General features: G+C 52.7%; 8 protein-coding genes across 8 annotated transcripts; 6 read left to right on the top strand and 2 right to left on the bottom strand.

Annotated features, from left to right (window-relative positions):
• Positions 1–770: 770 nt before the first annotated feature.
• On the bottom strand, positions 771–4,664 carry VTJ04DRAFT_9670 (uncharacterized protein; the record flags this gene model as incomplete). The annotated part of the gene is made up of 9 exons (XM_069368243.1): positions 771–1,325; positions 1,396–1,665; positions 1,743–1,862; positions 1,995–2,217; positions 2,318–2,478; positions 2,554–2,583; positions 2,646–2,851; positions 2,931–3,224; positions 3,281–4,664. 9 exons carry the CDS (start codon positions 4,662–4,664, stop codon positions 771–773), a joined length of 3,243 nt encoding a protein of 1,080 aa, XP_069214406.1.
• A 642-nt stretch (positions 4,665–5,306) lies between these two features.
• On the top strand, positions 5,307–10,318 carry VTJ04DRAFT_9671 (uncharacterized protein; the record flags this gene model as incomplete). Its single annotated transcript, XM_069368244.1, has 4 exons — positions 5,307–5,574; positions 5,655–9,767; positions 9,841–10,040; positions 10,124–10,318. 4 exons carry the CDS (start codon positions 5,307–5,309, stop codon positions 10,316–10,318), a joined length of 4,776 nt encoding a protein of 1,591 aa, XP_069214407.1.
• A 2,008-nt stretch (positions 10,319–12,326) lies between these two features.
• VTJ04DRAFT_9672 (uncharacterized protein) lies at positions 12,327–13,529 on the top strand (the record flags this gene model as incomplete). Its single annotated transcript, XM_069368245.1, has 4 exons — positions 12,327–12,494; positions 12,550–12,901; positions 12,972–13,151; positions 13,219–13,529. The coding sequence occupies 4 exons, from the start codon at positions 12,327–12,329 to the stop codon at positions 13,527–13,529; spliced, it is 1,011 nt and encodes a 336-aa protein (XP_069214408.1).
• Positions 13,530–13,574: 45 nt separating this feature from the next.
• VTJ04DRAFT_9673 (uncharacterized protein) lies at positions 13,575–13,955 on the top strand (the record flags this gene model as incomplete). The annotated part of the gene is made up of 1 exon (XM_069368246.1): positions 13,575–13,955. The coding sequence occupies one exon, from the start codon at positions 13,575–13,577 to the stop codon at positions 13,953–13,955; it is 381 nt and encodes a 126-aa protein (XP_069214409.1).
• A 782-nt stretch (positions 13,956–14,737) lies between these two features.
• On the bottom strand, positions 14,738–15,444 carry VTJ04DRAFT_9674 (uncharacterized protein; the record flags this gene model as incomplete). The annotated part of the gene is made up of 2 exons (XM_069368247.1): positions 14,738–14,820; positions 14,880–15,444. The coding sequence occupies 2 exons, from the start codon at positions 15,442–15,444 to the stop codon at positions 14,738–14,740; spliced, it is 648 nt and encodes a 215-aa protein (XP_069214410.1).
• Positions 15,445–15,923: 479 nt separating this feature from the next.
• VTJ04DRAFT_9675 (uncharacterized protein) lies at positions 15,924–17,248 on the top strand (the record flags this gene model as incomplete). Its single annotated transcript, XM_069368248.1, has 3 exons — positions 15,924–16,065; positions 16,218–16,536; positions 16,591–17,248. 3 exons carry the CDS (start codon positions 15,924–15,926, stop codon positions 17,246–17,248), a joined length of 1,119 nt encoding a protein of 372 aa, XP_069214411.1.
• Positions 17,249–18,166: 918 nt separating this feature from the next.
• Positions 18,167–19,072, top strand: VTJ04DRAFT_9676 (uncharacterized protein; the record flags this gene model as incomplete). Its single annotated transcript, XM_069368249.1, has 3 exons — positions 18,167–18,339; positions 18,461–18,666; positions 18,738–19,072. 3 exons carry the CDS (start codon positions 18,167–18,169, stop codon positions 19,070–19,072), a joined length of 714 nt encoding a protein of 237 aa, XP_069214412.1.
• A 4,129-nt stretch (positions 19,073–23,201) lies between these two features.
• Positions 23,202–23,646, top strand: VTJ04DRAFT_9677 (uncharacterized protein; the record flags this gene model as incomplete). Its single annotated transcript, XM_069368250.1, has 2 exons — positions 23,202–23,221; positions 23,340–23,646. 2 exons carry the CDS (start codon positions 23,202–23,204, stop codon positions 23,644–23,646), a joined length of 327 nt encoding a protein of 108 aa, XP_069214413.1.
• Between the last annotated feature and the right edge of the window lie 703 nt (positions 23,647–24,349).

Genomic DNA, 24,349 nt, shown 5'->3' on the forward strand with positions numbered 1-24,349 from the left:
TAAAATAAGGGAAAAAGAAAAAATAAAATAAATAAATAAAAAGAAAAGGCGAAAGAAGTGGAAAGAAAGAGAAAAGATTTGGTATTTTTGTCTGCTAGTTTTATGAGACAGTGTTTTCGCACTCAGAAGTGCGAAAAGTTCTTCCCAGAATCCAGCACCATCCCCACGAGGACCTTACAATTCTTCCTTTATGCCATTATCACAAATACCCTAGAAGTTAAATTGCTCCTTCTCTGAAGCTCAGGAAGTACCCAGGCGATACTCCGGTATATCGGATACCTAGACGTGCTTGTTCTGCTCGCCCGAGAGCTGGCTGCAGCTGGTTCTTCCCCTACTGGCCGCCATGTGTGAGGAGAGAAATGACGTTGACCTGATCTGAGAGCCACTTCAGCCATTCATATACCAAGTTCTCGGATACTGGAAGCCCCTGACTCTTTCCTCTGGGAGCCTTTGATCGATGTCAGCCCCTCAAGACGTGGTGGCAATGGTCTCCGTATGAGTGTGGGGGTTAGGGTTGAAGGTGGATATAGGGATCCGAGGATGCGACGGGGCATCCTCTTGATATCTTCATAAAATATAGAGCAAAGACAACAATCTTGGTCCCCAGTACACGCATAAATAAACGGCAAGCGTGGTTGCTAAAAGGAGAAACCAACGCCACCCACTTTCAATTCCTCAATCCCTGCCCATAGATATGTACCTATCCACATACCTCACACCCTTTGGTCGCCTTCCAACATGTGGCTTCGCATATTTGAAGGATACCAAGCTCAACGCCTTTGTGGGCTTGCCATAGTGCCCTGCTCAAAGAACTCATGCGCCTTCTTCTTACACAGCTCAATGAACTCCCTGGCCGGATCACCACTGTTGGCCGCCTTGATCATGATACCGGCAATGTTGACGAGGGGATTCTCCTTGGAGCTCCTCAGGGCATCATAAAGACCGTACATTCTGGCATGACTTTGGAAGTCGTTATCTTCAAACTGCGATGCTGGACCGTTTGTCGGAGTCGCGTATGGATCCAGCTTGGTATTGGTCCTCTTGAGGGGACCAAAAGGGTCCCCCATGGGGCGGTCAGATGTTGGGGTGGGAACTGTGTCATTGTTCGCGGAAGGGCCGCTGTAGAATGTCGTTGTCGACTTCATCTTTGCGTTTGCGGCCCTGCCCTTTGCTGAGTTGGCTTGCATGTTCAAGAAAGCACCGCACCACAAGATCAGCCCAGCAAGACCGGCCGCGAGGGCTGTGGCTGCCGAGCTACCGGTGATGTCTGTTCCCTCCGGCATTGCAATCTCTCCGGGGAACAAATAGTCGATCGCAGCCGGATTCTGACGGTTAGCCATGATTAGCATTCAAGTTCCTCTAACACACGTGTTTTTGCGGGTTGGTGGTCCTCACGACGTAGTCGGATCTCTCCCCATAAGTCCCTGCTGAGCCTATGCGTTTCATTATCCGCTGGTCGCAGTCGGTTGCAGGATACGGACTCTTGAAGGAGGCGTATCCGCCATCCTCGGAGGCGCAGAACATGATGATATCGTTCTGGCCCGCGCGCTCGATGGCCTTCTTCAGTTTGAAGAGTCCATCGTTATTGTCTCCCAGTTGGGTGGGGTACATGGTCCAGCTCATGGAGATGACGTTGCAGCCATTCTCGATGGCTTTGTCGATGGCCTGGTTCGACTTGTAGTTAGCGCTTGGACAACAGGGGGCTTGAGAGATGGTGTTGGCTGTTGTGCAAGCAAACTTACCGCTGCTGCTGAGGCAGCAACCGACTTAAACACTCGGCGTCCCGTGTCCAGCTTGGCAACATATATGCTGGTATAGGGCCACACTCGCTGCATCAGTCGAGCCATCTCCGTTCCGTGCTTCTGTTAAGTGTTAAGGAAGGTTAATAACTTAGCTCTCCTTTCCTTTTTCTTGTTTTCCTTTTTAATAAAAAAAAAAAAAAAAAAAAAAAAACTAACCGATGTTAGTTTTCGGCCTTCTGACCATGTACGCACCTTCTCAGATTGATACCATGTCACGATTTGCTTGTGTTGACCTTTTCGATCCGCATGCCAACCGCCAACGATGAACTCGGTCGTCTCCAGATCTTCGAGGTCGACACCATCGTCTATGAGCGCAATCTTCACCACTCCGTGCATCATCTTGCGCTCTTGGGCGCTCAGCTTATGCCTGAGCGCCTTCTTGAAGGTTGCTACCGCGTCGAGCCAATCATTACCACTAGACCAAGCAAAAATCTGATGTCAGCCTCTCTGTCTCTTCTCCCCATTTTTTTTCTTTCATTCTTGTTGTTTGCTTCCTCAAAGACACAGGCACTTACTGCTTAGGAGCCCCAGTTAACTCGAGTCGAGTGGCTGTGTCGTCGTGTCCCCCGTAATAGCTCTCAACGGCATCTTTGACAGCGATCTTCGGCATGTGCTTGCGAACGATCTTTTTGAACATATCAAGATGGTTATCGTTTGTGTCGTCGTCTTCCCATGCCTAGAATATGGAGAGAACCGTTAGAGCAGGGCATCTTGAGAAAGATGGAAACGCCAAAGTAGAGAACCACAGTACCGAATTGGGGGAGATGTAGACTGCGCGCAGCTGTCGACATTTGAGTGTTAGTGAACCATCAAGAAATCTTGGATATTACTGGGGAAACACACCTTTTTCAGCATACCAAGTCCGTGCTCTGGGTTGGACCAGCCGAACAAGACGGAGTCTCGCCCACTCCACGAAAGCCAGAGCTCTTGCAAGTTTGGCGCTATATTCTCTTGAGCCAGCGTGTTGATAGACAAATCCTGCTTATCCCAATCCAGGTACCGAACGTCGAAGCCCTTGAGACAAGCCTTGATGGTGTCATTCCGGCAGGCTATCCAGGAAGAAGTGGAAGATCCAAGGGGGTTAGTCAACAACCCAGTGCCCCTGGCCGGTCAAGATTATTTACTTACGATACGTCTCATGATCATTGACAACCAGCTTGACGATGCGCCGAACCTTTTTCGCGGTGCGGAGCCACTCGAAGAAATCCTTGACACGTTCTTCTCGTTGCTCGCGGGCCTCGAGTTCCATCTTCCGCGCTGCGTCCCGGGACAATTTACTCGTATCAATGGCATCAGCGGGATTGTCTTTGAGGACAATTTCGACGCAGGCAAGCATGGACTCCAACGGCAAGGCAGAGTGGGTGATGGTTGTTTTGTCCGTCAGGGGGGCGGATTTGAAGATCAGCTCTGAGCTGGGGAACTCTGTTATAATGTATGTTAGTATAGGGCCTGGAATGTTGCTGAAACGTGAGACGCACTCTCGCCGAACAACGAGTCGCAACTATCCCCAAACGTCTGTTGCGAGAGAGACAACTCCAGGAGCCTTCGGGAAACCTCGATTGCAAGTGCCTTGGAAAACTGCACCTCGTCCTTGATATGGGGAGATGTCGATGACGGCTTCTTGTCGACGCCTTGTTCAACCTTGTCTTTGCCTTTGCTGCCTGGGCCTTGACGTGCTCCCCCACCACCATGGTCGGACCTGTCCTTATCCCTTGCTTTTCTCCGGGAGGCATCTTCGGGACCGGGACCGGGTCCGGGTCCAAATCTGTCTTTAGGATCTTTGGCCTTGACCTCTTCGCGCGGGCGATCTTTTGGCGGACCGTCGGTCTTGTTTTCCTCGGCCGGGACGAAGTTGGCTGGCAGAAACTCCAGGTTCTCCCACGCACTGGTTTTCGGGTTCGTGCGTCTGGTGAATATATGGTACAGAAATGGTGACTGCTTCGCATCGTTCATCTCTTTTACCGCCCGAGGCCATTTCTCCGCCATGCGGTCCAGAGTCTCCAAGTAGAGCTTCCGATACCGCTTATTTTCTGCCTCTGGGTCCCTCTTACGGCATCGGTCGCAGCTGTTGCTTGCGTTGGGACACCTCCTGACCATACCTTTGCAGAGGTTGATGTGGACGAGGTCGTGCAGCGGTAGGTTACCGACTCCAGCGTCCCCTCCCCCTGTTTTCAGCGGCCTATGGGCACCGAGTGTGTCTCTGCGAGCCTTGGACACCAGCTCAGCGAGAATCTCGAGGCCGGTGAAATTCAGGCTTTCCCCAGCGTTGGACAGCTGCGCGATTGCCGCGTGGAGACAGTTTTGTCCTCGATTGTTGGTCGTTGCGATGGCGTCTTGGAGGTCATTTTCGTGAGATACGGTGCAGATGAACTTGATAAAGCTCGCAGATGTAGATCTATTGAGGCGAATAGCTTCGTGAAGGCATGTGCTGTCCGTTCCTCCCTTGATGCAGAGGATTTGCACCCCCATGTCTCTCGCAACATCGAGAACAAGTTTTGTCATGAGTTTCCAGTGACTTGTCTCCATCTCGTCAACCCGAGTCAAAACAAAATGGAGGAGACTCCCTTGGCTGTTCGTGTTGGTTTCATCATCCTTGATGAAAGCAGAAACATCGAAATAGTGCGCTTTCGAGAAGGCACCATAGGATTCCTGATCGCACACAGGGTGCATTATCAGACTTTGCTCGATGGACTGCTTGAGCCTCGGTCTGTTGAACTTCTCACTGCTTGGCAAGAATTCGTCCTCGTCATCTTCGGCATCCTCTTCATCTTCTTCATCGGGCAGGACGAGTTTCCATTCTTTGATAATATGGTCAGGCACCCGTTGATGGGCGGGAACTTCGGTTTTGCGTAGCTCGAGCATCATGTCTTGACGATCCAATAGCCGGCAGGTTGTTAGACGGTGACACAGGTGGTTTGATTGAGAAGACTCAAGCAGCGGAAACATCAGCTTTGTTAGATTTCGACTCGGTCAAACACGCCGGCAATGATCCGAGGTGGGCTGAAGGTATAGCCTCGCCTCACCTCGTCACAGCCGTGCGGGGGTTGTGTCAGACTGGGGTTGCATGCAGGACTGTTGGCGCTTGTTGCGAGCGATTCACAGACACTACTGCACAGATGCGGCGCATCCCCAGCTATTTTCTGACCAAATTCCAGCCAACTACACAGTGTCAATGTTCCTGCCAATCACATGAAACCCCGCAGCTGTGCCGCTCGGGGGTAGTCACTAGTAGTTCAAGCAGAGCCGCAGGCTCTCGCACCGCGGGGCACTTTCATCCACGCCACCTTGCTTGGTTACGTCCCAAGCTTCATCAGACATGAAGGCCTTGGGTGCCACGGGTGATTGGGTGTTTCGCAGACCAGAGTTCCCTCATCAACGCGTTGATCAACAGCTTGATCAGTCTCGCAGCCTCCAGAGACAACCAAAGAACGTCGACGACAAAACCCTCCGCTGTGACTACCTATCAATTGAGGCACATCGCGTGTAATTTTCTCGTGGACGACCATGCCTCACTCCTTTCGATCCGTCGTCTCCGAAGGAGGTTGGAGTTCGCCATCGGCAAGCAGCGGCCGAAATTCACCAGTGCTCGAGCTTGCGAATGAGGGTTCACGGGATGAGGGAAATGGCCTCGGAGGTGACGATGCGGCAAACGACAACCAGGCTACGATAGAGCTCGACGAGGGATTCAATGCAGAAAAGTTCGATATATATGCCGCCAAAAACTTTCTTCGCCTGACTGCATGGGAGCCCAAGCAGGTGCTCACAATTCACAGTCAGTTGCCCGGATCTCCTTTTCATATTAATCTTAATCTCGACATCTGGTGTCTAGCGATAGACTCTAATACCTTCCAGACTCGGACGATAAGGCCTTCGGCTTGCTGTTAAAAAATACAGCAGAATCTATAGTTGGCACTGCCTTCATGACTCAATGGTTGAACAAGAAGGGTCATGGCAGTCTCCTGCTTCGGACACCTGATGGCTTGGCCAACCGTTACTTTTGCGCTGCCTTGCGAAATGTCGTCGCAGACTCCATCAAGGCTGATGGTGTCTCTATCTATGTTGGTCATGATGAGGGATACAAAGGGCGCGACGACGAGCAGATTCTTTCAGCGTTCTGTTACCACTTCATTGGCCTTTCCGGGTACGCGCACGACAATGATTGGTTTTCCCTCCGCATGCGGAGCGAGCTCAAGGCGGCGTTTGAGAGCAACAACCTGCGCTGGAGGCTGGACATTCTTTTGCTTTGGCTTCGTGTTCTGCTGATCGTCGACGAAGATATTAAGCCACGCGTGCTGATCCTCAGCTTTTGCCGTGCTCCAACACTCCTGGACAAGACCTTGGAAGCCATACGTCGACTCATGGATCTCATGCAACAGACCGATAGAGCGATCAAACTAATTGTTTTAGTGGGACTCGATGACAACGTCCCCCTCGACACTGAGACATGGACGATCGATATCGAAGATGAGGCCGTAAAGGAGGGCCTGCGAGCAGACATGACACGGTGGCTGGACAATACCATTTCTCACCGGCCTTCTCTGAGCACATTTAAATTTCTCATCCAGTCCAACATTCACAACCGGTACCGCGAGCCGCTGTTGGCGTTCTCCTATCTCCTCTTCCTCCGGAATCGCCCGTGGATTACCAAGCAGCAGTTGGTGGCCGATTCTCATCTTCTCAACTCCTCCTTTGTCGTCAACGAAGTCCTCAGCCGTGTCCCAAACTCGCAGAAGACAATAGTTGCCGACTTGCTTGCGCTCCTCAACCATCAAGCACGTCCCATGGTGGTGCGAGAACTTGCTCCCGCGCTTGCCATGCTGCAGGAAATTCGGAAAGACTCCGAATTCCTGAGCGACGTGCCTCTGGACCTTGCTGATGACCTTGTCTCCCAACTTTCGGGGCTTCTCTACGTTGAGGTCAATACTTGGGTCTGGCAGCTTTCCTCGTTGCCCCCCCAATCTCCCGGGTTCTCCGAGGGGTGGCGGCAGAATCCGGAATTTCACATGCGCCTTGCGCAAGCTTGTCTGAGCTATATATCTCGATGGTTTGATGCGCAAGCGGACACGTATTCTCTCCTCAACCATGGCGTTTTTGCCATGATTGACGTCCTTGAGTGGCCGTTTTTGCATTACGCAACGACGTACTGGTTCGATCATTACTCTGACGCGTACAAGGCTGGGATTGAGGACACACAGATCCGGCACCTCATCGAGCAGAACCCAACTGTCATCGGGGTGTGGGCTTACCTCTACGACTATTATTTCTATCATCCGACTTCCCCAGGGCGCTATCAGACGCCGGCTGAGGAGCTTCTCGCGCCTGCCATAGCAAAAAAGTTCAATCTCTCCTTCCCGGACGCGATATCTGCCTCCCGTCACGCGCTGCGTGCGGCCGCTCTCACGGATGGCGACACCGCTACCGCGCTCGTATGGGGCGTGTGGAATCTCAAAGAGGGCCGAGAGGTCTTGACCAAAGGCTCGCCCGAGGCAATCAAGTCCAGCGTCAACACGGCGTCCCTCGTCCGCCTTGCCTCTCTGCATCCGACAACTGTGTTTGAGCTTCTTCTTTGGGTCGATGAGGGAGCCATCCCAAAAGTTGCCCCAGAACTGCTCCCGGTCGCCGTTGCCCAGGGAGAAGCCGACACCGTGGCAGAATGCCTAAAGCATGTGAAACTGCATGGGTCTCAGTTCGCCTGTCCTCCTTGGCTGGGTTCAATAATATCCTGCACCGGAGGTGGGCACACTACCATCATGGAGCAGTTACTAGCCCTCCCTGCATGGCAGGAACTCGAGAGTCCTCTACGTTCGAAGGTACTCGACCTGCTCTTGGCCAGAGCCGTCACTCACTGCCACGCTGAAATTGTTGGTCTGCTGCTCCGGCACGACTTCGAGATCACCAACCCTGTCATGTGCTGGGCTAGTGAGTCAGGCTCTCTCCCCACCGTGCAGGTGTTGTTGCCCAAGTTCGAGACTATGCTCCAGAAGATGGGCAGGGAAGAGTGTACTCCTCTTCACTGTGCTGTCGGCTTCCCTGAAATCAGCAGACTTCTGGTGCGCTACCAGCCAATGTCATCAGTGGCGACGAATAAAGATGGCGACACTCCTCTTCATTACGCAGCAAGGCGCGGATATGGTGATACGGTGGAGATACTCCTCGAAGCCAACAAGCGTCAACTCGAGTCTCGAGGAGGTGGTGGCATCTCTCAAAGGGAAAACGAAACGCAAGAGGAAACTGACGACGTATCACCCAAGGTTGAAAATGCCCTGGAAATCAAGTGTGATTCGGGTTGCCTCGCCGTCGAGGAGGCAATGTATTCAAGCGATGAAAAGATCATTGGTCGACTGCTCGAGGACACGCCACAAGATCTCCTTCCGCAGGCGCGCTTCTTGGCCTGGTACGCAGTCTTGAGCAATAAAGTCCCCGTTGTTGAGCAGGTTCTTGCGCTGGGAGAGTTCGACCTAAATGTTCAATCCGACATTGGTGAGACAGCAATTTTTGCGGCTTCTTCTAACGGCTCCGTCGAAATGATCCGGCTTCTTCTGAGTCACGGCGCCAACGGTTGGAAAGTGAGCAACTCCGGCGAGACGCCTCTCTCCTTCGCCGGAAACCACGATGAAGAGAAGATCTCCGAGATTGCCAAAGTCTTGATGGAATATCGCAACGATGACACCGAAAGGGCTCTCGGAGAGACCCTCTTGCGGGCTTGCGAACTCGGCAATGAAGCTCTGTTTAATGTTTGCATGGAGAACGGAGCGAACATCAACTACGCCGGCACGGACAAACGCACCCCTTTGCATGAGGCCTCATGGAGAGGTCACGAGAGTTTTGTACGCACCTTGCTTCTCCGCCGCGCGGACCTGACCCCTGTCGACGAACGCGGGGAGACTCCCCTCACGGAAGCCATTCTTGCTGGAGACACCAGCATCATCAAGATGCTTTGGGACGCAGGCGCCAGAATGGCCAACCACGAGAAGGGCGCTCTTCATTATGCGCTGAAATCTAAGAAACTCATTGTTGTCGAATTTTTCCTCGACAAGGGCGAACGCCTTCCCGTGGAAGAGGATCCAGACAATTCACCGCTGGTGGAAATGGTAGGGTCATCAAACTTTTTTCATCTGGAAATCCTCGAGAAAATCCTCGATGTCCAAGCAGACCTCCGAGGCACGGCTATTCTAGCCAAAGCGTTCCACGTTGCTCTCCGGAACGATGATTGGAACTCGGCCACAGTGCTGCTCAAATATGGCGCAAATCCCAACGCCGAAAGTGTTCAGCTCTACGGCACGGCGTTGCATGAGTGCAGCTCTCACGGCAACCTGTGGATGGCACGTTTCCTCCTTGACTTCAAGAAGACGCATGTTGAGAGCGTTGGTGATCTCATCTATTACTTCAACGACGCCGAGATTGATAAGATCTCCGATGTTAATAGCCGTGACAACACGCCCGAGACGCCTCTTTCGGCCGCGCTCTCGTGGAGATTCTCTTCGCTCCAAGGAAGTCTCTCGACTCGGGAATGGGAGCGGAAGTTGAACTGGCATCTTGTCAGGCAGAAGAAGATGGTTGAATGTCTCATCGAACGCGGCGCGGATCCCAAGGCGAAGAACAGCCGGTTTGGGAACTTGCTGAACACAGCCGCCTGTCGCGGTCCTGCGCAACTGGTTGAGTACGTGCTGGACAACCTAGGATTCGACGTCCGCGAGGTCGATCATGAGCAGCGTAACGTGTACCACGTTGCTGTGATAGGACCACCGACATTCCTGCCCGACAAACTCCGCTTGCTGAAGGAGCGGGTCAATGACCCACAGCTGCTCCTCGCGCGCGACGCGCACGGCAGGCTTCCGCTCCATCTTGCGTGTGGTGTAAGGAACTTGGATGCTGTCGTTCCTCACCTGCCAGGCTCTCTCAGCGACTGGGTGAACGAGGTCGATGGCGATGGATGGACACCGCTCCACTGGGCTTGTCGACAATGTAAGTGGGATATTACCAGTCCGTGGCTAGCTAGGTGTCGTGAGCGCTGACATTGGGCTTCTCGGGGCTTTAGGGGACGCTGTTGTTGTCCAAACTCTGATTGATGCCGGAGCCAACCCCAACTGCACTACCAGGTTGGGCTTGACGCCTTGGGACATTGCCGTCTTCCATTCGAACGCCGATTTTGCAACGTTCCTTGGCAAAAAGCCGGGCACGCCCTCGGCTTACGGGACAGGCGAATGCCACTCAGAAAAGTGTGACAGTTGCAATGTGGTGAGTACCCCTTTGCATGTTGTTCACGACCGCGAGAATTCTGGGTCGATTGGTGCTGATCGAAAACCTGCCGTCTTACTTAGACAATCTACGGCGTGAGATGGCAGTGCATCACCTGCAAAAGCTACAACTTATGTTTCAAGTGCGTGGAAACGTCGAGGAAGCTGCACGATGAAGGCCATACATTTCAGCCGGTCAAGGGCAAAGAAGCAGAGAGCAACAGAGATACGGGGGCAGATGGAGACCACATGTCTGTTGACGATGATCAGTCTGAATAGGGTGTTCAAGGAAACTAGTCGAGGTGGAGAGGGAATGAGGATCACGGAGTACAAAATAGAGACCGAACCTATTACCCCGACTTTGTTCATCCATGGACCTGAGGCGACTGCGTGGCTCGAGATTATGGTTACAGTACCCGCTCGTACTGGATACGAGAGAGTGTCCGAGCACTGGTACGTTGCTACATTCATGCCTGTCCAGGTTGTGAAGGTGCATTGAGATACTTATCTGAAAACCCATGGGTATATGCCCTAGGATCAAAACAGGTTGATGCTTCCCAAAACGGCCACAGGCCAAGCTGAGCGCTGACATTCTCGGGCGTGAGTACTAATACCTAATTACTCCGTAGGCTCCTGAAGAAACTCATGTCAAGAACGAGACGCTGGTGCATGGACTGAGGCATAGCATAAACAATTTTCAGCCGCAACCTCTAGTGTGGTTGTCCAATTTGGCTCACGTCGATCCGGGTTCATCCTCGTGTCGACTCCAAGTTGGGATGAAGGATGAGCCAAAAACAGACAGCCTGTCAGCATGGTTTTGCACGGAAGAATGGACGTGCGCGTGGAGTTGAAAGTTCCTTCTTGCCATGTCTGTCCTCCTACAGGTGGTTTAATAGACGACATCCAATCGGCTTCTGAAAGCGCGAGGCTGGCCGCCCATCTACCACCTAGGTATGGTGTGACTCTTGACCGGTAGTTGCGACTAGCTGGACTCCCAGGGTGCCGGCAATGCGTCGGTACCGCTCATGGTGAAGCACTGGCCCCCGGAGATGATGGATGCCACGTGAGGTCGTGGCTGGGCCAAAGAGAATCCCGAAAGCTGAGCAACAATCCGAGGGTCGGATGTCCGGTTAATTAGGACAATGCAACCCACCACGCTGCACTCTGCGCGATGGCGTTGGCATCACGCAGCACGTCTCTCAACCGAGCACATTAAAGGCCTCACTCCGCACTGACTTGGTGTGCTGTGATGACAATCCGGGCAGGTGGCTCAAAGACTTAACTATGGGAAGCAGAACCATGGGTTTCCTGACCATGACAGACGCTCGGGGACCGGAGACGCACCCCAGATTCTGTCCAGGCCGTTGTCTTTGCGTCCGATCCCTGCTCCGTAAGACAAGACGTTTTGCATGGCTCTTGGCCTGACTTAGACCCGAAATGGTAAGGTTGCCGACTCTGGCGCCGACAACCGGGAGCCGGGAGAGGCGATCGAAAGTTTGCTCAGGACCGACTGCCATGCGTTCAGACGTGCCGTGGTGTGAGGGGACTTTGTTTGGGATCGCCGCCGTCTCGTCAGGAAAGCGCTGGAATACTCATCTTGACACAGGTGGGCGGAATTGAGGCAAAAAGAGGGGTTCGAAATAGACAGACATAGAGACACAATATACATGCTAATAAAGGCGGAATCTATCTCCGTCTCAGGGTCTCACCCCCTCTCAACGGTCAGCTTTTCCCCGATTCCGTTTAGCGCCTGCTCTTCCTGTCTGCATGCGTCAGCCATCACACAGACAGCCAGAACCCGAGACCCGAGAGATCCCAAAAACCGGCGCGCGACCGACTGTCACCGTCACCTGCAAGTGCCTGCCGGCCAAAAGGCGCACCTAGTGTTGACGGGCCCTAGCTACTGGCTCGGCTCCCGGGGTAAAGCTGGGGAGGAGCACAGATGTCCCGTCGCCGTCGCGTGCCCGTTGCAACGCTCTCCACCAGACCACCAAACCACACCACCCACCGTCTCCGTCGTAGCCCTTGCAGCGCCCCGCCCCCAGGTTTTTATGCGACTGCCAACCATGTGGTTGCACTCGCCAGTGCCGCACATTGACATTTTTTTCCTTAATTGCTCGCCGCTCCCGCGGTGGCTCTCGCTTCTGTCGTGCCCCCGTCCTTCGTCCCCTTCCCCCGGGACGTAGGTAGGCTCACCATACGGATTCCCAGCAGAGCCCGCCATGCGCTGAAAGAAACAAAGGTCGGCGACGCCGTACGCATCCTTTGCGTCTCATCATCAATCACCATGTCGGACCACGAACCAACCTTCGAAGATCAGGCGATTTTCGCCCAGACGAACGTCGCCGTCTGGGTGCTCACCTGCGCTGCCGGCAGCTTTCTCGCCGTCCGCCTGTACTGCCGCTGCCGATTCTCCAAAGCGTGGTGGGATGATGCCTTGTTGACGGTATCATGGGTACGAGAAACTCCATCATCATGACTCTCCGACGCTCACGCTAACGCGTCGCCAGCTCATCATCCTCAGCTCCGCCGCCATGGTGAGCCACACCATCCTTGCCGGCTATGAGACCGAGGCTCAACAGCGGCAATTCCTCCTCAACCAAAACACCTGGGCGGCCCTGACAGCCATCGCCAACACCTGGACCAAGGTCGCCTTCGCCATCACGATTTACCGCATCGCGCGGTATCGCCTGCTCAAAATCTTCCTGTGGTTTGTCATCATCTCGGCAAACCTTATGCTCATCCCGACCATGTTCGCCATCTGGACCCCCGCATGCGAGGATCCCCGGAAAGTCTTGCGTCCGCAGCACGCGCTATGTTTCCCGGTCGTCGACCTGCGCTACCTCGGTGGCGCCTCGATTGGTATGGATGGCCCTGAGAGTGAAGAGGGAGTTCTGCTCTGAGCCGCCCGTGATGCTAACCGTCTTTGCAGTGTATGGCGGCGTCATTGACGTCCTGCTTGCCATGATCCCGTGGTTCGTCATTCGCGGCTTGCTGCTCGAAAGGCGCGAGAAGTTCGGCTTGTCGCTCGCGATGAGCTTGGGGTTCATCACGGGTATCGTGGTGATTTTCCGCGCGTTCCACCAGCTGCGGAAGATTGACAACAACTACCGTACGTCCGCTTCGATGGTCTACGCCATGACCCTCCCCCACGAAGTGTCACTAACCCTCGTGAACAGATTACCTCATTTTCATGTCCATCTTCCAATTCCTCGAACCGTGCGTCACCCTTGTCGCGCAATCCATCCCAATGTTCCGCGCCCTCTTCGTCAAAGTCAAGAATACAGCGGTTACCCGCATCAGCTCTCCGGACGACATTATCCTCTCAGCCTCGACACGTTTACCACCCTCCTCCCTCGATAGCAAGGGCAAGGTGGAGCAGGTTGAAGGAGCGGAGGGTTTTGGAGGCCTTCCCTTGAGTCCGATTAAGAGTAGGCATGGTGATGATTTGGAGAAGCAGGAAAGGCGGTGGAACAAACTGATACCATGAATACCCCCCGTTTATGATATTAATGCATGATTTCTTTTTTGGGTTATGACTGGATGGGATGTTATTTTCTGCGTCTTAGGCTTGGTGGTTAGGTATTTTGGCGTTGTGGACTCTATCAGGCATTCGCAGGGTGTGTACCTATATTGCCCACGGCTCCGATCTCTCATGGTTCAGGTTAGCATGGAGTGTCTCCTCGGACATGGAACACCACCAGTTGTATTATTAATTATTGTCCCAATATTCACGACAGAAAATGCACAACAGGAGAGCCTATGGATGTGCAGAATTGCTGCACGCGACGCATCATTCAGGCATCACCATGAATATCTCGGTCACAAGTTCCAATTGCTCAATATTGTCTCGATTTGCACCCTCCTACGTATACTTCCCTCCGGTCAGCTCCCTGGGACTAAGTTTTGTTCATAACATTCTTTTTAACTTATCCCCTCTTCATGTCCATAGTCCGTTCTCTTCGTTTTCATTGGAAGAAGCGCCCAGGAAACCCCCATATACTCTCTCCTCATTTACAATTAGGACCGGCCAAATCAACCCCCTCATCATTCTTGACAGCTCCCCTTCCAAATGTCAACATCACTCATCACAAAACGGTCATATCTCTGACGGATGAACAACAGAATGAAGAAGGGCCTCTTTAGCGGTGAAGCTGGGACTTAAGCGTCGGGAAAGCTGTCACGATGGCGACCACAATACTTGTCGTTTGCTTGACCTCAGTAAGTGTCGGTGGTGGAGCAGCGGGGTAAGTGGCGAGAGTTTGGTGTAGTCGCGGCAAATTCGGATCTGCTGTGTCAAGGTAGCGGGAAGAGAGTGTCGTAGTATTCGTACTCCGTTCGGCCTTTCCCAGGACGTGCCGGACCATCTATCTCGCCTATCTAAATCCTGTCCAGGAAACCGTTGCTTTGCGGGCCGGATGAATCCTGTACACCACCTTTTGTATCTTGTTTTGCCGTTTTTATTGCTGGATTGTCTTGTTTTTTTTATTAATTAATTACGTTTTGTGTCTTTGTGTCTTTGTACATAATCCAACTAGACAGAAGAACTTGTCGTCTGAACGAATTAATTACCACCAAGTCTTGAGATTCAAGAGAGCTAAAGCCCAACCTCGGGAATACATTATTCCCGGACATTAGTCGCATTCCTGCCCACAATCTCATGCCCCTGAACACTCAACTGGTAGCAAACCATTTGTCTTACACATCCTCCAACGTCTCAGCCCATTGCGCGTAGAAACTTATTAACCCGAGCTTCTTGAGGACATGAAGTTCGAAGAAATCTTCACAATGTGCCGTTAGACCAAAATGCCCTCTTGCTTGGAGAATCAGCTCCACTTACCCGGAAGCTCAAGATCAATTGAGCCCTTGGCAACCACTCCTACAACGATACTTGTCGGTGTCGTCAACATTGGGGTACCGTTGCCATCTTCTCCAGGACCAAATATGGAGACAACGAAGGTGTAGTCGCCAGGATAACGGATCTTGACATTCCGGAAGACAAACAAAATGGTCCTTGTGGCAGCCTTTTCCGAGGAAGGCTGGATCCAATGCTCCTGGTGCTCGACCAGAGGGTACGGGTCGAGAATCCTTGTGGAGCTGTTGTTGAACCAAATCGTCAACTTCGCGCGGTAGGGTGGCATGCCGGGGCCGAGAGTTTCCGCAGGAATCCGGCGTGCCATCACGACGAAAGGCTGAAGAGGTTCGTCGACCCACACCTTGCCGTGAGGCTGAACCAGGAAACATGTTTTCGGCCGTTCGGTCTCTCTCATGCTATGATACCTGGCCTGGTCGGGTGATGCCGTGTATTTTTGAGGTTCCGGGGCATCTGGGTCTAGATCTCGTGGGCGACCTTTGACGAGACGCAGAGGGGTTGTGGTTGCGGCGACGCGTCGGAGTCGTGCCATGGTTGCTCAGGTAGGCAGTGACAGACTCATGACATTTAGTCCCAATAATGGAGAGTTCATCAGACTAGCAGCAGTTCGAGATAAAGAAGTGTTTCGGTTCATGGAAGACGATGGGTGCGCCGGGAAGCAAATGCCCCTGACGGCACAAATCAGGAAGGGAAAAGTGGAGTGCTGTAGGTTTATTTCAACGTCACTTGAACACAACCTGCCAGCATCGCATACCCGCGTCAACAACCCGTTGACCTAAAAAGATATGGGTACGCCAGCAAGCCATAAAGTAGATAGATGATCCATTGACCTCCCCTTACAATGACATTTGGAGTTGATTTGGTTGAGGGAGAGGTCTCAAATGCGGGGAACAAGGATGACTTTGCTTTTTCAGACCCCGCCACGTCGCGTCCCTCCATCTCACTTGCTGCAACGCGTCCCCTGAAATGGACGCGTTTCCTCCATCAACACCATCCTCATCCACAGCCAAAATGCCCCCTCGAAAGCGCAAGGGACCTCCGCTGCCCGAGCTCGACTCGGTAAAACGGTTGCGAGCCGAATATGAGCAACTTCGCAATGCCCGCAACGATGCCGAGCGAAACGCCGTAACAAGCGTTGGGCCCCAGTCTCTGGGTCTCGCATCATCCACGAGAGATTCAAAAAGGAAATGGAGGACGAGGAAAAGGCGAAACGTCTCGTGTGCATGTGCAAGCCTCCACATTCACTCGTTCTCATTAGATTTGAAGATCGGATTACGAACCGTAATCCCAAACCACACCATCCAGAGTCCTGCGACGATGGCAAGACGTGTCTTTGCTGGCAGCCGGCGGCTGAACATCCAGACCATCCGTGGAAGCTTTCATATGCCGGCTTGCGCAAGTTTAGGGACCAGCTCATTCACCTTGACCTACGTGATGCGTTTCTGTTCCGCATGCTCTATCGTTACCGGTTTTACGCTGGGTACACTGTCCTCGAGATCCTCCAGAATCTCCTTCTCGATTTTGACGAAGTTGGCTACGACTGCCACAAACGCTGGGCAATCTGCGAGGCATTGGCCTGCTTCCTCCATGACCCGGCCTCAGGAGATCTCCTGGACATCTGCGAGTAAGATTCGCAATCCCTTTGCACTGTGACGCACCTCTCCTAACGCCATTCCAGTTGGTACCAGCCGACGGTCGACGCGACCTGTAAGCTTATCGGGCGCCTCTTCCTTACCACGCTCTCCATGCATGAGCGGGAGGGGTTGCTCAACACGGAGAGCCTCCCGAATGCCGGCCTCGTCATGGCTCTCTTCGTCACCTGGGCACATCGCATGCGAGAGGAGTGTATCCTCAAGGACAGCGCCCGTGCCATCATCGGACCCGGGTACACCAAGCGATGGTGGGGACCACATGCCTTTGACAACCACGTGCTTGCCTATGCCGCTAAGTACAACATCCAGCTCTACGGAGCGCCTCGCCTGGATGAGGCTATCAAGGCTGCCAACCCAGAGGTCGATCTTCCAGACCTTGACGCCGTGAATAAAAAGGCGACTTCCGATCCGTTCGGTTTCAAAGTAGCACTGGCCCGGTACAAGGGTGAACACGGGGGCCTGGCAGCCGAGATAGCTGAGGTGCAGAACACCATGATTCAGATAGGAGGCGACAATTTCGATATCACCTCCTGGACGACCAAAATGCGCAAGAAATGGTCTCTTGAAAAGAAGGATCCTTTCACGGAGGAGGAAATCGAGGCGCTGATGCGAGGGGAGTTGTTTGACTTGGAAAGCCTCAGGAGGAGGCTGCAGGAGGAGGCAGAGTGTGACGACGAGGAGTAAGGACTAAGCGCGTCCAAAGGAAACTATTTAGGATAACTGCATCTCAGATGCAACAATTCTTGTAATGCCATGGAATTGATAAAGCGCATTTTAAGTCTCTGTATAATACCGAATTGTAGGTTGTTTCCAGATGAGTACTGGGGCTGAGTGAAGAGTGTGACCGTCGCCATCAACGCAAATGGGTGAGATGTCCAAACCCGTTTCCTTGCTCGTTTGCTCAGTGTGTCATTGATAAGCCCTGTATCCTTGTCTCACGTGCCCTCGCGACATGATCGCTCCTTTCCTTGCTTTTTCCGCGTCCCTGAACCTAGCACTCGAACGCGTTTGGCCTCAATGCAACGGTCGACCATCATCAAAAAAATCCACGTTTGCTTGTAGACAAAGAGGTACGGCAGTGTCAATCACTCTCAATCGACGTTTCCCAGTGACATTCATCTCCAATGCCGCGAAAACGCCGCGCGAGTTCTCAGCTCCCCTCAGTCCATCAGACGAAAAGGCGCACCAACGAACCCTGTTCCCGATGGACACCTCCCTCTTGTTCCGAATTCACCGAGAGCGTGTACAAAGTTAAAACATCACTCCTGCCGCCTAAGTTGAAATACTTCTTTGTGTGCATCTGTTCACCACCTGGCTCAGATTACTGGGCAAGCTACCATTGCAAGCCCAACGTGTCTGCCCGTGCCACGGACCGGGACTACGCGGGCGCGACGCGAAATGATTCGCAAACAAGTGCAGAGAAATCGATGTCAGCCCAGTCCGATGATGAGTCTGACGAGTCAGAGTGCGACTTGGGAGAGACTTGCCTGTGCTTTGAACCTGCCAAAAACCAGCCCGAGCACCTGTGGAAGATTTCGCTGACTGGGATGGTGAAACTCACCAACGTGCTGTTTTTCTCACGCCACCTTCCGATGGCCGCAAATGCTGGGATTGACAAACGCCTCCTCTATGCATCACGCGTATGGGGTTCTCGAGATTATCCAAAATCTCATCCTTGACTTTGTCGAAGCGCGGGACAGCGTCAAGGAGCAGTGGGTTGTGTGTGAGACCCTCACGTTTTTCCTGGCCAACGAGGACTCGGCGGAGGTGTTTCAGTATGTTCGCGGCCACGATTCACAGTCCCCTAGCCACCACATCCCCTAGCCACCACATCCCCTAGCCACCACATCCCCTAGCCACCACATCCCCCGGAACCCTACTAACCCTCTATCGCAGGATCCCCGGGCCGTTCCCGGATGCCACATTCCAGCTCGTCGGGCGTCTCCTCGTCTCCATGCTCGCCCGGCTAGATCGTGAGGGTTTGTTCAACGAAACCGACACTCCCAACCTCGGCCTCGTTGTTGGTACCATGACCTGCTGGCCTCACGCGGCGCGGAAGCACAACTTTCTGCTCTCCAGCAAGCGGGTGCCCATCATCCCAGGTCCGCCGGACTGTCGTGGCACCCTCACGAGTTTGACTCGACCGCGATGGCGTACATCCTCAAACACAAAGACAAAGTCCGCGGGGTGATTGGCGACAACACGATGCAAGCGGCCATGAAGGCTGCCGTCAGGTCGAGGTGTGATCTGCCAGTTCCAGACTCTGCTTGTCAGCAGGGCGCGGACCCGTTCAACTTCAACGCCGCCCTCGCCCGGTACAAGAAAGAGTTTGGGGGTGCCATAGCAAGATTTGCCGGAAGACGCAATCCGAATGTCCCGATTGGAGGTGACAATATGGATATTACGACATGGTCGAGTGAGAAGCGGAAGGCGGCCCATGGGGAGAAGGATACGTTGTCGGGGCTCATGAAAGTGTTGAATCAAGAAGTGATTCGACGAACCCGTTGAAGCCTCCTGTTTCTAGTGCTTCCTTCTTCGTCACCGGGAAACAAAGTTCTATGGCTGGTTCACTTTCATTCCAAGTCACCATACTACTTCATACTTTTCTGGCTTCCAACCCTCACAAGTTCTCTCTTTCTATCTTTTCTTATTTCCTTTCCTGGTTTCGTTCTTGCTTTCCTCCTTTCCGGTGAAAAGCATCCATTCCTGTGATATTATTGTGCTGTAATTCTAGCGTCTAATGCCCTTCCCATATTATTGTCCAGACATTACGCATGCTGCTTAAGGAACAAGTCGTAGGGGTTTGCAAGTACCTTTAGACGAACCGGAAGCTCAAAGTCTCTTTCATGATTCAAGCGCCCTATGACCACCCATTCATTCCCATTCGGGGACTCCCTCCTTGGCAAACCATGTCCGAAGAACCCTCCTGACGTCACTTTATTCTTGTATTTGCTGTGCTTGCCCCAACTTCCGCCGATTGCCCTTCCTCATGCTTTCACCCGTCCTTTGTATCAACTTAACGCAACCTGCCTCATGCCTCCCCAAGTTGTCCTTGCGAGTGAATCTCTGCTCGCACCCCGAGCACACATGATCTCTGGTTCCACCATGTTCAAGACCATTCATGTGGCGCTTTCTGTCCCCGGAAGTGGAGAACGCTTTGGGGCAATCTGCGTGCAGACATGGGTAGGGACGCTGATGTCGTTTCTTGTGCTGACTGGAACTGTGTTAGCTTGGGGTTGCGATGAAGGACGAGTAACGTAAGGGCTTACGACAAACTTGAGGATGTTTCGAATTTGGCGTTACAGTCCTCACACTGGTATGTTATGTCACTAGGACTGATGGCTGGAGCCATGTACATGCTGTTCTCTTCGACCGTTCCACTCTGGTTGCCGTAGTTCCAAACACCCGTTGTGTTTGAGTAAGGCGATATATTTGCTTCGTTGTCTTGGAGCGGTGACCGGGCGCTGTTGAAAGACCCAGCCCTGTAACTTGACCCGTTTACCATGTTCCTGAAATGTGGCGTTGGGGGATGATCTTGACTCCATCGCGCATCGAAGTTCCAGAGAGTTCTGAGACCTGGAAGTACATTGGCGGTTCCTGGCGTTGTGCCTCCCGAGCCCATGGTCGAAGTCTGAGGCATAATAGCGTTGTAAGACCTCGGGGCCCATGTTCCAATATGTGTTAGGTCAAATGTTGGTGGGAATCGACTTGCATGGTGATGAAAGGCCGGAGCAGGATCGAGTCCACTACCACCAGAATTGTAAGGATGTTGAACCAAAGCCAAGCTCGGAGGCTGGCCGCTCCATGGTCCAGTCATGGCCTCGGCTTCTGAGATATTGTTGTGACTTTGCATCGAAGCTGTGCGGGAATGCTGAGGTTGTCTCATATCCACCAGCCAAGTCGAGATTGAGCCAGCCTCCGGACCAGACACGTGACGTGTCTGACCATCATCCAGGGGACTCCAGGTAACTTCTTGACTGTCCATTTGGCTATCCTGGGAGGGCCCTTGATGATAGACCTGGTACTCCTCGACGATATATCGAGGACTCTCGGGTCGCCTGTAGTCGCTCCATCTGCCACTTGCATCCTCATTGTGGAGCCCAAGGTCGATGCTCTCGCGTGTGAGGGCATCCCTTGGTTCAGGCATGGCCATGGCGTTCACCGGATATGTTGAGGAACCAAATTGGCCCCAAGATATAGAAGTCTTTCTCATCATAGAGTACCACTTGACGATCTGTCTTGACATTAGCATCATTGGTCATGAGACGAATTGGGATGGAGATCTGAAACACAGGATCCTCAGGTACTTGCCTTGTAGAGTAATTCCTGGTCTGGAAGTGAGATGGATGGGGATTAGGTTCAGTGGTGGATCGGAGTCTGGGGACACACCAACTCCCCGTCATGGCCCTGGACGGGGTTTCGGTGGCTATGTTGAAATATATACTGATGCTTAACGCAGTACCCCCATGATAGCACTCGACTACTTCCCTTGGCGTCCATGTTATCGCAGCCATCACCAACCTCCGCGGACTTCTCCCGGTACTTCAGGTAGCCTCACTTCTGTCCATTCTGCCCTGCGGCGGCGTGTTGTGAGGCTCTCGACACGTTGTTCCTCACTAACCAACAATCGCCAGAACTTGTGCCCATTCCTCCATGATGCCTTATCCAAGCCCACCAGTACTCAGAGGCGTCTTGTTTCCCATCCGTCCAGTATTCAACCATTGGTAAGGGGAAAAGCATTTGACCATTGGCGCAAGAAGTTTGGCCGGCGTGAAGCCGGCCGTGCCATGAATATGATGGACCAATTGAGCTCTGTGCTGCTCAACAAGGCAAACGCCAACACAGGACACCACACCTAGCAATCCCAAGTCTGGCGCGTCGGTAACATGTCGGCCAGGCCGAGCGCCAGTAGTCTGTGTCGGGCCTCGCCGCAAATGCCTCAATGCTTCCAATGAAGTTCACATCCGTTGTCTGATACTCTATAGGCCATCGCACCGGACGTATCTCAAACCTGTGATGACACAGTAAGTCAGTTATATGAACGCATCAAGAGTCTCCTTACGTGGTAGAGCGATCTTGAAACCAGGTCATACAGGTTGAAGCTTCTCGGCAAATATGATGTCTAATGACTAAGGCAACCAGTCGGGCATTGCCAGTATGAGGCCCGATGTGCAGATTCAGGTATTCCGAGTTTCGGGGACTGCCGGTGCGGCTCGAGAGGGTGGCTGCGCAAGAAGCACAACCGAACATGCAAAGCACCTAGAACATGCTGCCCAGATTGTTTAGAAGCCGAGCAATTCATACTGTGAACGGTCAGGTAGTTTCTTCTATACTCCCCATATGTCTCAGCTCTCTCAATAGCTTCCCGGCAGATGTCGGAGACCGCCGCATGCAGATCGGTCTCGGTTCCCAAAAAGGCTTCAGAGTGCTGCAATATGTCGTCAACGCGATCCGCCAAGTGGCGTCTTGCATCACGCCTCTCCACCAATCCCTTTGCACCACCGTGAGGCTGAATCTCTGTGTGGAGCCGATGCACCAGTATCTAGGTTTCTTTGACCTCAAGTCAATTTTGTTTCACAAGCCACATTGTCCCCAACACACCACTTCAAGCGTAACGTAGTCTTGAGTGCAAACACAAGACACAACAAGGGAATATGCCGGCGGACTTCGACCCCCACACCACCATCTTGATCCTGTGCCGAGACAACGGTGTAAAGATTGCATGTTTCCAATTCCGAACAAATACTCCCCCCAACATGCAACTGGGCGTCAACTGAAGCTGAGTTGTCTTGGCATCAGAATAACTTACTTAAAGTATCAGCTCAAGCCAGTGTGGGAGCCTTGCCCATTCGGCTACCGAGATAACGCCGAGCCAGAGAAAACTTGAGCGCGGGTATCGCGGCTGGCAAGATTATTATGATTATGCTAGGCTGCCCTGCGTGGACGTGCTCAGCCTTGCTGCAGTTCCTAGTAGGGTAAGGTGGGTGGCTGGTTGTAAGTCATCAACCTCGATGAAAACCAGAGACCAAACGCTTTATACTTGGGTCATGGACGTCAAGTAAATCTGATGACCGATCCAGCACTCATCCTGCTTTCGATTCCTGAATCCTTCCTCAATGTTTAACCCTTTTGCCCCTTTTGCAGTTTGCATCTCTCCTTGCCCAGAAATACTGCCGATGTGCTCGAGATGGTAAGGTATCTCTGCGAGACCATGTCAGATATTCATCTTGCTGAAAGAGCGTTTCAATGTTCTGGTTGATGTCCTTACGCCTTTACCAATGCCGGAGCTGTTCATAAGGCTTCGTGAAGTTTATGCAAAGATTCCACCACCCGTTTGCTCTTGAGGACAGCTGCCATTTGTGGCCGGGACAGAGATCATCAGTACTCAGGTATCTTCCTATCCATAAGCTCTCCTGCCGGAAGCTTGTGCGTCCCTCATCTTGTCCCTCTGAATATCCCATTTCCTACACATAGTTCCTGTTATTCCAACATTCTACAGTCAGTGGAACAGATTTTGACGCATTTGTCACACAGTGCCTCACTCGTGTATGGAACCTTCACCCTGTCCTCGCCCAGGCTCCTATTCCTCAAGTGTGGCTTTCAGTCTTTGCTTCGGGTGTCTGTTAGCAGTCAAAGCATGTTAGCAAGTCGGGGCTGGTAAGCAGGGTCCTTGCATTGTTTGGGCAACCGTGTATGCTTTCCGTTCACATCCAGCTCTGAAACCTTGTGATATTCCTCACCTTATTGTAGCAATTGGAGACTTTGTGCCTTCCAGGTTCCGGCAATGGGAACCCGCCGAATCCCGGCCCCACTTCGGAGCCGGGTGGACCCTCAAAAATGCCCCACTGTACGGCCCCGATTGGCCGGGATGTCCCACTTATCCCGACAACGATCGGCAGGCAACACCCGGGTTTTCTGCCGTTGTGGAAACCATTCATGCACCGTCAGTTCATTGGCTGGCGGTCATCCAACAGCTACCGCGTATGATCTTGTACACATACCCGCTGACACTCGCCAGAGGTTTCAAGGCCATCCGCCTCGACGGAAGCATCATCGCCGCAGCTTCGGAGTTTCCTCCGTGACTCAGGGGCGTATGGCCGCGACTTCACGAGCCCCAGCAGCAACTTCAGTTGGTTCTGAGGCAGCCGCTTGAGCAGGAAGCTTTTGGTGTTGAGGTTGTTGCTGCGTTTTGGGAAGCGCCGCAGGCGGAGCAGAGGTCGAGGGAAAAGAAGAAAAGTGAAATAAGAAGAGACTCGAAAAGAAAGAAAGAAAAGAAAGAACGAAAGAAAGAAAGTAAGAAAGAATTAGAGAAGAAAAATAAATAGAGAAACAAAGAAAAAAAGAAAGGAAAAAGAAAGAAGTAAGAAGGAAACAAACTTGCACCCGCTTAGAGAAGCAGTGCCGCCATGACTTCAATGGGCACCTCGACTTCATGTGTACCCGCTGCGACAGGCGGCTCTGCCGTAACTTCACGAGCACCTGCCGCCACTTTGCACCCGTCGAGACTCAAGCCACACAAAGGCTTTTCCGACGGTTCTTCGTTTTCACATTCTTTTCTCTTCTTCCACCACTTGTGCCAGGTCCTTCGTCCCACCCCGGTCATCTCACCAACGTTCCTGGTCACTTCAGACGATACTTTCTCCATCGTCTGATTCTGTTCCTCATTTGTTTCTTCGCCGACTTGTCCAAACCTTTCACCGGTGTTTTTGGGATTTCGGTTTCCATCAACTCTCCGGGCTCTGAGAACTTCTTTTACCCTCTTTGATCACCTGCTCATTATTCTGA

This window comes from Mycothermus thermophilus (assembly GCF_041956435.1).
Source record: "Mycothermus thermophilus strain CBS 625.91 unplaced genomic scaffold VTJ04scaffold_7, whole genome shotgun sequence".
NCBI classification, from domain to species: Eukaryota; Fungi; Ascomycota; class Sordariomycetes; order Sordariales; family Chaetomiaceae; genus Mycothermus; species Mycothermus thermophilus.